This window comes from Tympanuchus pallidicinctus, unplaced genomic scaffold, assembly GCF_026119805.1.
Source record: "Tympanuchus pallidicinctus isolate F22 unplaced genomic scaffold, pur_lepc_1.0 scaffold1, whole genome shotgun sequence".
In the NCBI taxonomy this organism is placed as follows: Eukaryota; Metazoa; Chordata; class Aves; order Galliformes; family Phasianidae; genus Tympanuchus; species Tympanuchus pallidicinctus.
The window spans coordinates 96,965,031-96,977,540 of record NW_026294618.1 but is presented as its reverse complement, the minus strand read 5'-3'; the positions used below and the strand labels follow the sequence as shown (position 1 = coordinate 96,977,540).

Genomic DNA, 12,510 nt, shown 5'->3' with positions numbered 1-12,510 from the left:
TTTGCCATAGTTGATGTTATCTGGCATTTTCTAGTTTTTGAAACTGATGGATTCATAAATTGGCATTTATCTTTTTTTTTTTTTTTTTTTAAGCTGACTGTAAAATTGTAGAATAAGATTACTTGTTCTACAGAATGATTTTAGCTTTTTGCTCATAGAAAAGAGTTAAAAATGTAAATAGAATAGAGCTCCTTATAAAGGATAGAGCTACTTAGAGAAGATACTTCAGACAGAGTTTTTCCTGATGCTAGACTTGTGTTTTGTTGTCTTTGAAACCTACCCAATTTTATAGAAGTTGCAGCCTTTTGGGAAATTTCAGTTTGCATGTTCTTGGTAGCTGTTTGTTAGTTTGGAAGTTAAATGATCCAAGAATATTTTGGCTACAACAAGAATGTGATCCATTGATCCCTCCAGGATCAATGCATTTGGAATCATACAGAACTTTGCTTGCAGGTGTTCTTCCTGGCAGCAGGTCAGTAAGTAAAAATTTTCCCCCACTAGTATGAAGGCAAGATAAAGCAGCTGACAGGAGAACAGTAAGCTAACAATTATGCTGTTTTAATTTAGTACTGCAGTATATTATACTGGACCATAGCATTCTCTGTCTTTTCAGAATTAGATTTCAAAATCTGAAATGTTCTTACATTTCTATTTTAATAGGTAATTTACTGCTATCTGTATCTTCCAAGCCAAATATTTTTATTTTATTGTATTTCAGTTTTTAACATCATTATCTTATAGGATTTTTGTCATCTCTTCCTAGGGATCCCACTAGTAGCAACAGGAGCTTACTGTAATACAGGTTTCACTGTGTTTCTCTTAGGCATAAGAAGCTACTTCAGGAAACAAAGCAGAAACAGTAACTGGTAACTTGTAAGTTGGTATTTGTTGTCTAGGCACTACTCGAAATAATAACATAAGAACTGAAACAACTTGAAAGGGCCAGGTTCAGACTCTGCGTATGAAATACTGAAACACAAATAACCTGTAATTTCTATCTTTAGCTTCTGAAAAGAGAAGAGTCATTTTTTGGCAGCGGAGTGTACTAGATTAATTTTTCCATTCTTGAATGTGAGTAAGGCAAGTTTCCATTTTGTACTCCTTTAAAACAAGCTCCAACACTTTGTGTTGAGGTACTGCACATTTCAATAGCTAGACGGGCTCAGGCAGCTTGTCAAAGCTCCATAAGCTCTCTGCTTATGGCTTGCAGAAAGAAAGCTAGATTTTCATTTCTCCTTCCATTCAACAGGAGTCTCTTTCATGTCTGAAAATTGAAAACGCATGTTTTTCAGTGTGGTGCATGGATGTGTGTGTGCCCTCTGGCACACCTGTTTCTAATTTCCTGACTTGAAAGCATCTTCCATCAAAAGAAGCAAAAAAACAATTTCTTTCTGACACGCTGCTCAGAGGCCCTTGCTTCGCAGAAGGCCTTCCTTTCGATTGCCATCTTGGTTCCATTGGTAGGACATTATAAGATGCAGAGCACACATTGTCTGGGATGTTCGACTTATATTGTGCTGGGTTCTTTCCCCTCTTGTTGTGGTTGTTTTAAGCATTAAAAATCCACTTGAGAAGTCACTATGTTGAGGGAAAAGCAGTAATTTAATCCATCATTTCTTACATGATGCTGAAATTAAAAGCTAAATTCTACAGCAAGTTAACATTTTTATAATCTCCGAGTTAGTTAAAGTGTTAGCGCTAGGTTAGCTGTGCTAATTAGAATATTGTAGCTCAGATTTCTAATCTTTTCTTGAAGATATTATTTGGTGTAAAATAGTATCAAATTGACAACCTTGAAAATCACTAATTTGACTGTGAAAGTTGTGTAGGCTAACTAGTGGTTTACTACAGCTAACTACTAAATGTCAATTAGGAAAGAAGAGTACCAACTTTTAAGCACTACCTTTTGTATTACTGACTTGTCTGTTTTCTCAGTTCAGTGACTGATGCTTTCACAAACATCTGGGTTATCTCCACAGCTACTGTCCTGCTGTATGTACCTATCCAAGGGTATGCTATTAAAATGCATTGGTTTAGTTTACTGACAAGCTAAATAGAATGAAACTTTCAAAGAGGCTTAAAGCAAGTGCTTCAAGTAGCACTTGAAGTGCAAAAAAACTTAGCTTGGTTCTACCACTTAATTCATACACTTATAAAAGTTGACTTTGCTAAGCATTGTTCATTTGGACGTATCACTGGTGAAGCACTAAAAATGTCAATCAAAGTATATACTTCTATGTAACTTCATAAAGTATACTGAAGAAAGGCAGATCTTTAAATGGGTTAATAATTCACCTTAATACCTGCTAAAGTATGTAACTCTGACATATTTCTTGTCTTGTGTATATACTGACATTGAGTACCAAAAACATGTATAGAGAATTGCCTGCTATTGGAATTATGAATGAAGTGGAAACATTGTTGTCATTTGTCAGTGTAGTAACAGGCTTCCATGATTGGTTCCCATCTTTTCTTTTTCTGCAGAACAGCATGTGTCTCACTTGTTGCACACCACAGTACAATGTAACAGGTACTTCTGGTTTGCTTGATCTGTGATTCACTGATCAGCAACATCTGCTTCATGGCTATGGAGTGCAGGAAGGACCATCTTGCTGTGCTCTAGGCTCGTTGGGAGCTTTGTGTTTTTCTGTGGTTTTTTTGGCTGAGGTAGTAATTTGAGAGAACTACTGATACATACACAAATGCTAAATTATAATAAGTTAACAGAAGAAAGAGATACTGTGGAGAAAAAAGGAGGCTATAGATTCTCTGATTGTTCTTGTGGGGATCTTGTATGAATCAGTGAGGAATGCCTAAGCAGGAAAAGTGGTGTTCTCAGAGATGACACATTTCAATACTCACAGAAAAGGGAAGTAATATTTAATGTCTGGTCAGCTTTACAGTTTGAAAGAAACACTACATCAGAAGCTGTTCTATGGCACGATCCAAGATGGTCTGTCTCTGAAAATCAGTTCTGTTGCTTTTCATATCATGTCCAGGGGTAAAGCAATTTTCAGACAGGATTAGAAACTTTTAAGTGTGAGATATAACTTAATGAAGCAGGATTGGATATGGTTTGTTTGTTTCTTTGAGTTTTCAGATCTTTTGGTTTAAGTGTGAAGTAAGTGTTACACCTGTTGTGCACTGTCCCTATATCGTAGTAGACTGTTCCTGACATGACTTTGGAGCCTTTAGGAATCTGTTTTTTAAATTCATTTCCTCTTAACCCAAGGGGCTAGGAACTTGCACTGAAACACTATTCTTTATCTGTCTTTTGATTTATTTGTTCATTTATCCCAACAGAATTTCGCACACTTTGCCTAGAGTAATCCCGAAGAATAACAACTTGCACATGCAAACATGGACAGCAGAAGGTGACATGGTGTTTGAACAATATTACTGTGTTAGGAAAATACTTTGATTACTACATGAAACAGATTTTCTTTGAGAAGCACTAGGGTAACTCAGTACGTTTTTCCAGATAGTCATCTTCATTAGACTCACTCCTGTGTGAAGTTTTACAGAAACTGTAGTCTGTCCTACAAATTGTTTACCTCTAAGATACAATGAGCCTTAGGTTACCAAAGAAGTCATCATCCTGACTGGGAAGGGATAATAAAATGATTTAGTCTCTGTTTACAGAAAAGTTACTAAAACAAGCGTAGTTGAACTTCAGTGCAGAATTGAAAGTTCTTAGAGAATCCCTGTTGGTTTGATTTCAGTGTAATTTTGTGAAGAACTCTGGAGTGTAGGAAGACGCATAATTAAAGGTTGCATAATGTGAGATATTTAAGCAAATGAAGCAGACTTGCATTTCCACTAGCATATGTGCATGATTTGGGAAGCTCTGTCGCTGTCTTGGTTCAAGTTAATATAAGCCTTTCTCAAGTTGGCTCACACTGGTGCTGGTTAGGTTACAAGTGAATGAAGTTGTAAATGTGAGCCCACAGTTTGTATTGTATGTTATAAATCAGGTTTAGACTGCTGTAATTCTTATGCATTCATTTTGTGTTTAGCCATAGCGTAATCTGCAGTATTTTCCCAGTTTAAGACAACAGAGACGTCTTGGTCTGCTGAACTTGTAGACAGTTCACACTGACGTATTTGGTTCTAACTTAAGAGGAAGTGCAATTCTATCGTGATAACTATGATAATAATTTTATCATACTTATATGATAAATTTATCATATATTATAATAATAACTATGATAATTATTTTTCCTAATCTTGATCTGTTCTGAGTATGGGAAACACTACTTACTTACTTCTGCTGTTCAAAAATAGATGTTCCTACTTTAAAAACTGAAGGAAGAAATTTTTCCCTTTAAAAATTGGAGTTGGGGATATTGTTTTCATTAGTTATCTGTCCCTCCAGATTGCTGGCATGTGATGTGCTGAAAGATTTTTACTTGCATTGCCAGCAGCAGTCTGTAAGTTTACTGCCTTGTAGGTTGACATAAATACAACAACAAAAAAAATCACTTTGTCTGTGGGGATGTAGAGATGTGTGATGTGTTAGTAGAATTGCAAGGCTGCTTTCCTTGTGGTTCATCCTGGATCACATCAATGGGCTGCAGCTGTTCTTAGCCCATATGAAGTTTTCCATCTCTCTAATTTTTTTATGTAGCTGACTTGATGTTTTGGGAACTCTTCAATAAAGTCATTCTCTTGGGGTAAAATAAGATAATACATCACGCTAGAAACTGCCCATTGTCTTTTTGATGCTGATTGAGGAATTAGTTAAATTCTGTAACATCTGTTTTTATTACTACTTAGAGATGCATAATCTTGCTCTTATTTTTGTTTCTCATTTGGTTGATTCAACTCCAAGCCCCATGCTTCTTACCTTAAATTGAGTGTAAATCTTATCTGTAAAGGTGTTAACAAATGTTGATTGAGAAAAAGTCAATTTGCTAGCTTTTTACTGGAATATATCCTTATTTAGCTTCTTTCTTTACAGCTAAACTTCATAATAATATGTTTTATTCATTAAAAAAAAAAAAAAAAAAAGCTGTGTTGTCATCTACGGGCAAAATACATCAAACAGCTTTTGCATGTTCTTGATGCATTAACTTGCCTTCAATAAATATGAGATAACTCTCAGTTGTATTGTGGACAAAGATTTACCAGGGGCAATGAACTGACAGACTCTCCATTAAGTGGTGTTGAAGACACTATTGTGTGATCCTCTTGAAGGTAATATCCTAGCCAGGACACTTTTCTCAATAACTAGAGAGTTTGGCAGTCTCTGTGAAAACGTTTTCCTCTTGTGCTCTCAAGAATTGTCTGCCTTTGCTATGTAATTGCTATAGTATTTTAGCTCTTTCATTTTCCTCTAAATTTATAACTGCCTTATACTTAATCTGTTTGCTATACAAAGAATTTTTGGTCTTTCTGTAGTGCCAGTTTCATGTAGATTCAATGCCAGAGTACCCCACTTCAAACAGTTCAATGTAATTTAATTCTGTTGACTAGGAGACACTGCCCATTTGAAGGAGGGCATAATTGAAGTCTAAGGTGGGAATTTGATGATGGAAAATGCAAGATTTTGGGATGTGTAGCCAAAATTTTTCTGCTGTCTGATCTCTGTGCTTTTTCAGTGACTTCTAATGCTCCAGAAAATAAAGAAATCTAATAAAGCTCCAGAAGGGCCTTTTTTGTTCTTTTTTTTTAATCATGGAAATGTTGAGGGAGTGAAAGAATCTTTTTTTGTCTTTTTTTTCTTGATATTTTAGCAGTTTTGAGGAACTCCTTCTGCCTTTTAGGGGAAGGATATAATTAAGTGCCAAGTTACCAGGAAGATTCCTAGAGAAGATTGCTGTGTTAACTGGGTCACAGAAGCACTGGCAAGAACAAGAAGCCAGTGGGAGCTCCAAGAGTCAGTGCTAAACCTGCCTGCGAGTGTTTATGCAGTGGTGTGTCCAAAGCCATCAGTACTCCACACTCAGAACATTGGGAAGCACAGAGATGAGGCACGCAGCTGGCTGCAGAATAGGCAGCTTGGATTGGATTTATTTGTTCTTTCTTTGTGCCAGATATAGGCTGTCTTCATCCAGACTCGCTCAGTTTCCTCTGTTCAGGGCTTGTTCATGCTTCCAGTAAAGTGAAAGGTACCCATGGAGACTGAGCTGCTTTTGTCTTGAGCCAGCCTAGGTCCAATGCTTCACCAGCTCTGACTCTGTGCTACGTGAAAGAAATAAGGTGACTTCCAGCCATAGATTGTCTCTGGGAACTGTGTAGTGCATCTGTGTAGCTCTACACCTGAGCTAGTACGGCCAACTAGATTAGAGCTGTGTTGTTTTTTTGTTTGTTTTTTTTTATGGAGACAGATCGTGCTTGCATCCTTGTGGTTACTGAGGAATTGGCTAGAAACATATAGGGATAATTGGGAATTGACTGTATTTGACTTCTGCGTATTCTGCTTCGCATGTTCTGCTACCTAACTGGCTTTTGGTCATGATATACTTTGATGTTGCACATCTGATCAAACTGCAGTCACCTCGTTATAGTTTATTAAAACCATTGTCATATCACAGCAGGCAGTTTTTTTTCTCACTGGATTGTGTGTTTGATTTTAACTGGCACTTGGCACTAGCTGCTTCATCTACTTTCTTGCCACTGAGGAAATGTGAGTGGGAAGCACAGCAGTAGAATGACTTCTGCCTGTATCTTGAAGGTATCACCAATGCGTTTCCACATCCAGGAAGACTTTTATCCAGTAAACATTCACTGTACCAATTGAGCATTGACAGCAGCTCTCTGTCCTGAAGAATGTTGCTGGAATGGAAAATAGCACGGCAGAAAAACAGCAGACATGAAAGTGCTCCTACATAGTAGCACTAATGGCTGAGTAGTTTTCCTCATGGGCAAGTTTCATTTTTCAGTTCCTTTAAGATAAGCCTTTGAAAATGATACGAATTTTTACTAATATTCAAATGAGGAGATACACTGACAAAATAACACGCTGTATATAGGTTCACTTATTCCTTTACTGACAGAAGACTGAATCAGACGGACTGGATCATGCAAAGGAGTTGTTGTGGCATTCACTAAAGATGTTCTTGATTTAAAGATGTCATTTTTACAAGATTAATCCTTTAAAAATGTTTATTGTGCACACCCAAGGATCATTCATGTGAGAATGACTAGTCAGTGGGTTGACAGAGGTTGCAGGATCCAGATGAAGATGACAACCCAGAGGCAGTTTTATTGTTTCTTCTCTGTGAATTTAACCTTTTTTTGGTTTGTGTCTTTGTGCAGTAGAAACTTCAGGAAAGCTGCAGGGGAAACTGCTGGTGTAATTGAACTTTCTGGTGACTCAGTATCATTCTCTTAAAAAATAATAAAAAAAATTGCAGATACCTGTCATATGCACCTTTTATTTTTTCCGCTTGTGATGTTGTATAATGATAGAGTATTTTCATAGTACAACCTATATTTTGACTATTCCTAAACTTTATATTTGCCTAGGTTGTGGAGAGCACCTTGTCCGAACCATACTGGCCAGAGAATGTTCTTGTGCTTTGCAAACAGAGGATGCCCACCAAGCTCTCCTAGAGACTATGCAAAACAAGTTTATTGGTAAGTATCCGGTACTAATTGCCTAAGCATTTCACAACATTGCTCAAAATGCAATTAACCCTATTAAATAAAGGTAGCATGCTTATTTTTGTGATTTCTCTTGAAACCTTATGTGGTTGGCTTCAGATTTAGCATTGTGTTACGTTTTAACAATGTTAAATCGAAGTACAGAAGAATATCTTAGGAAACCTAAAGGAAAGCCCTTGGAAATTTTTCAATTGATATGTGAGTCAGAGAATAACTGGAGAGGTTTGAAAGAAGAATTTCCTGTCTGAATCATTGGCTGTGGTGTGCAATTGCATGCTTCAGAGGTGGTTCAGCAGCGGTAATAAAAATTGTTCATCATGTTAACCCTTTTAAATATAGCAGACCTCAAAGCCCCTGCAGGTTCTAATTGAATAGACAGATTCTGGTTTGTGATTTACATTATGAAATTGACCTCATAATTTTCATTCTGACAGTGTTATGTTTGACTATTAGAGAAAGAGCTGTCTTCACACTAGAAGGCTGTGCTTAACAGTCTGCTGCTGTACTGCAGTCATTTTTAGGTGCTGTGAAAATGCAGAATTTTAGTATTTTTTTCCAAATATATTATAATTGAAGTAGCACAAATCTAACTTTTTAATTTGATCACTTATTCCACAGCAGGAAATCAGGAATCTGTCAGCACAGAATATCAGGAATTTATGACTAAGAGGTCTTCAGAAATGAGACCTGATAGTGTCACAATTAGTGACTGCAGGTACTATATGCAAGTGACCTGCCTTCAGGAGAACCAGGTTTTTGGTCTCCATACTCTCTAAACTTGCTGTGCTGTTGTGTCAAACCAGAATGAAACATGCATCTAGAATATCCTAATTTCCTTTCATTTTAACAAACACAGGCATGTGAGCACTAATAACAGCTACTAATAAAATACTACTTAATAGCATTCCATAGAAATTGGCTGATAAAAGATGGAGAAGTTCGAGAACTGTTTAGTCAAGGTTCTTTTTTCAAGTTGCTATGAGTCTTTTTTTCTCCCTTTGAATGTATTTTGAATATACTTTGCATCAGTTTGCTTAGCACATGTTTTCGTTTTAAATGCAAACTGGCTGTTATGTGATATATGAATTATTTTCTTTGATGAAAATATTTATACTGGACTTAAGAACATATTGAATGTTGCTTAGCTTTTTTGCTATACCTGAAACTATCAATTACAGAGAAAGAGGAGCTGGACAGACAGAGATACTGGGCTAACAGTGCAATATCGTGTAGCCTTGGGAAAACAGACTTAAAACAACAAAACAAGAAGTTGTGGGAAGTGACAAGTGGGAGAGGCAGGATCAAATTCATGCTTTACGTGGTAGGCAAGCTTGAGGAAAAGTGTTTTATAATTCCTCTTTGTAATTTCTCATGCTAGTTAACTATAGGTCTTATTTCTATTTTCAAAACTTGTCATTGCAGGATTTTGTTATCCATCGGTAGGGATATGTATTACGTTTTTCTCAGTGGTGTTTCAGGGTAGGATTGAAATGAAAAAAAGGGATTCAGCTTGAATTCTGTGTTCTGATTAGAAAAAAGAAATCTAGTTTGCCCTCAGCTGTCCTGTGAATGAAGACTGATTAAGAAGGCTTCAAAATCCATATACATTCGTTGTTTATCTGTAACATGTTTACGCTCACATTTGTAGCAAATTGGGCCATTTTGAGGGACTTTGCAGTTTTGAAAATGTAATGCAAAGTCATATCATGCTAATAGAATGCAAGAGCTGAAAAAATACTTAGCACATCAAACATTGGGTAGTAAATAGTTTGTTGTTTAGGTTTTTTTTTTCCTGTCGATGTCCATAGATGTCGATGTATTATTTCTTGCCTCAAGATGTGTGGCATGATTCAGAATTACTTACCGTTCCTAAACAATAAAATGAGATGAAACAATGTACTAGCCTGCTTGCTAATGGCATGGATTCTTTCCTTGATAGTCTTTTCTAAAGCCCTATTTTGTGGCATTGTCAAGATTTATCCAGAATTATGATGGACCAAGGCCAAAAAAAATTAATAGCTCTAACAAAGCAGAGCTGGAATGTTTTGTCAGAAGTTAGAACGTGTGTTACTTGTATTGGAGGGAGGAACAGCTGATTTTGGCAGTTGTCATCAGATTGGTGCTTCCTGTTTACAGAACTCTTCAAATCTCCACAGACTCCTGGGAATCCTTCCAGCTAGGGAATGCCTGGCTTAAACAGTGAGTGCTGTTTAAACAGCAGGTGATGAACAAATTAATGGCAGATGTGCTTGTCTCATCCTTTCTCAGGGCCAACTTGCTATGAATGATGCTCAATTGATGGTTAGAACAGTGGTGGGAGAAATTAAATTTCAGCTGCTTCTAAGTTGAGTGGGCTTGATGTCTTCTGTAGGAGAATGCTAAAGCCGTTGAAGAATGGTGCTCTGTAAACAGAAATATCTTCCATACAGAAGAACAGAGGATTTTGTTACTCATCATTCCTTTCAAATATGGCCAAGTTTGTGGAATGTAGACTTAGAGTAAATGTTTGTGTCATCTCACTGGCGGGAAATCTAGGCTTTTAGCAATGGCAGCGTTTTGAATTCTACTTTAAAGTTTCTTATAAGGTTTTGGAAAGTAATGAGCTAAAATACATGGGTGGACCCTGATATTTGTTCTTCCTTTAGAAGAAAAGTCCTAATCTATTCTTGTACTTATAAGCAATACTTCAGTTCTCAGATGAACAGTGTCTACAGAAAGGTTATAAACCATGATGACACTGAAACTTTCCCTTTTAGAAGTCTTGTGCCAAACGCCTCCCTTGGGAGAAGGAGCTTGGACAGTTAGGAATCAGAGAGCATAGATTTCCCAATTACGAGTTTAGCTGACAGGCTGAAAAATGTTTGTGCTTAAACTGTTGCTAGAGTGGCAGCGACTGTTGTTACAGTGTTGTTATTGCTTTGTACTGAGATGCTGCCTCACTCTAAGCATGGTAGTATCCTCCAGAAAGCAGAAGGAGCGTGCTATGGAAGCATTAATATTCTTTCTGTCTGTGATACAGAGAAAGATTTGAGAAAAGAATGAAGTGTTCCTGAAGTTTCATGTAGCATATTTCATCCACTGCAAGGTTAAGATTTCAAGTTTGTGTGTGATGGCAGACATGCAATTGAGCTCTGCTCTATGCTTATCAATGCAATAAAACCCTCTTAAAAAACTACCGCTACGTGTTTGTGTTACACTCAGGTTTGTCTGTGTCCTGTCTGTGCTTCTCCTTACTAAGAGCGCTGGGCTTTTTTTTGGATAGCAGTATCTCCTTATATTTAACTTCTTAAAATCTTGCTTGTAAAGTTTGAAGTAGGGATGCTTTCCCTTGCAGCTTCTTTAAAAATTTTAAACTGAAGTTTTAAATTCTTATTATCATAAAATACAAAATCTACGGTTTCAGACAGCTTGTGCTTGAATATTTCACAAATGACACTGCATTAAAGTAAAAGCTGGCTTAGTTTAGTGCTCATGTATTCCTCTAATCTTTATTTAAGTTGTTAGCTTGATACATAGTGTGATACATAGCAGAAGCACAGACGAGGGGCAGTGATGTAGGTGAATATGGACCTAAGAAAATCTGAATTTCACTCATGTTGTGAAAGATGCACAAGAAGATACAGAACTGTTTAGTTGGAGGATGCTACAGCACTTAATTGGTTCCACCACTCCGCGTTCAGTGTTCACAGTAAAGTTCTGAAGACTTTGAACGCTAATGTAAACAGGGAAGCTGGTCATGGTTTCTGTGCTATAGAAGACTATGAATAGCAGACATCTGATGAACAACTGGTTAGTCCTTCAGCTGGATAACTGTAAAGAAAACACTTCTTTTACTTCTAAATATCAGATCTGTGCTAGACTGCGTCTGTCTAGTAGCTTCAAATCAGGAAGCAGCACCGGGTCAGAAATGATTAGCACGTGTTGGTCATATCCTAAAAATACATTTGTATGGTTTGGACTAAGTGCTCTTCAGTTTGGAAGGTGCTTATGTGTAAAATTTCGTTGCATTGCTTCAGCCCAGTTCTGAGGCTGAAACTGGGTCTTGGTGTTCAGCTATGGTTGCTCTTCCAGAACGTGATGGAATCAGTGAGCTGCTGTGAAGATATTTGCTTCTTTTTAAGAGACTGTTATTTCAGATTAATAACATACAAAATATATAACTAAAAACATGGAAAGCACCATGTGTCAGTAATAACAGAATAGTTGAGCTTCAAAGGAGCTCTGATCTATAAAACATAATTTTGTGATTCAAGGGGGTGAGAATTAAAATATATTTTTATTCGGTTGGTTTTTACTACCCCTTCTCTCAGGTGTGACCAGTAAGAGCTTGCATTATTTTCTAATGCCCTGCTACAAGTTTTGCTTTGGATTTTTCTTGCCAAAATCTTCAGTGTTACACCAGTATAAATGAAAATGGAACAGTGAATTTCATTTCCACTGATACTGCCCATGTTTTTGTAGCTTTGTGATTAGCAAGCTATGAGATCAATCATTGCAATTAAAAATATTTTTGAGTAGTAGGCATATTTTGTTTTCACTGATTTTTTAAATTGTTTAGCAAGATCTGTCATTCTTAAAAGTACAGAGAGAGAAAAGCTCATGCAGAAACACAGAAGTCAGATCACTTTTCCCTTCTAATGTGACACCGTGATGGCTTTCACATACATGAAAGTTGCTCAGTTTCAGCTTTCACCTTTCTAATTAGAAACAAATTTGTTTATTTTTTAATACATACATACATACATACATACATATATATATGAAAAATGCCATTATCAACATCATTGTTGTTAATATTATTATTATTTTACAAAAGTCTGGTCTATTCGTCCTGTTTCTTGAAGGCTCGGCCATAATAAAATCATTTTTAGAAGTGAATTAATGACATATGTTCATAATGTT

At 36.7% G+C, this 12,510-nt stretch overlaps 1 protein-coding gene across 10 annotated transcripts in view; it reads left to right on the top strand.

Annotated features, from left to right (window-relative positions):
• Positions 1-12,510, top strand: part of TASP1 (taspase 1) — a 105,850-nt gene that overhangs the window by 74,663 nt on the left and 18,677 nt on the right. For all 10 annotated transcript variants that reach the window (XM_052687363.1, XM_052687353.1, XM_052687374.1 and 7 more), the window contains one exon: positions 7,471-7,581. In XM_052687363.1, coding sequence (XP_052543323.1) covers positions 7,471-7,581 — 111 coding nt within the window. The remainder of the gene's footprint in view (positions 1-7,470; positions 7,582-12,510) is intronic.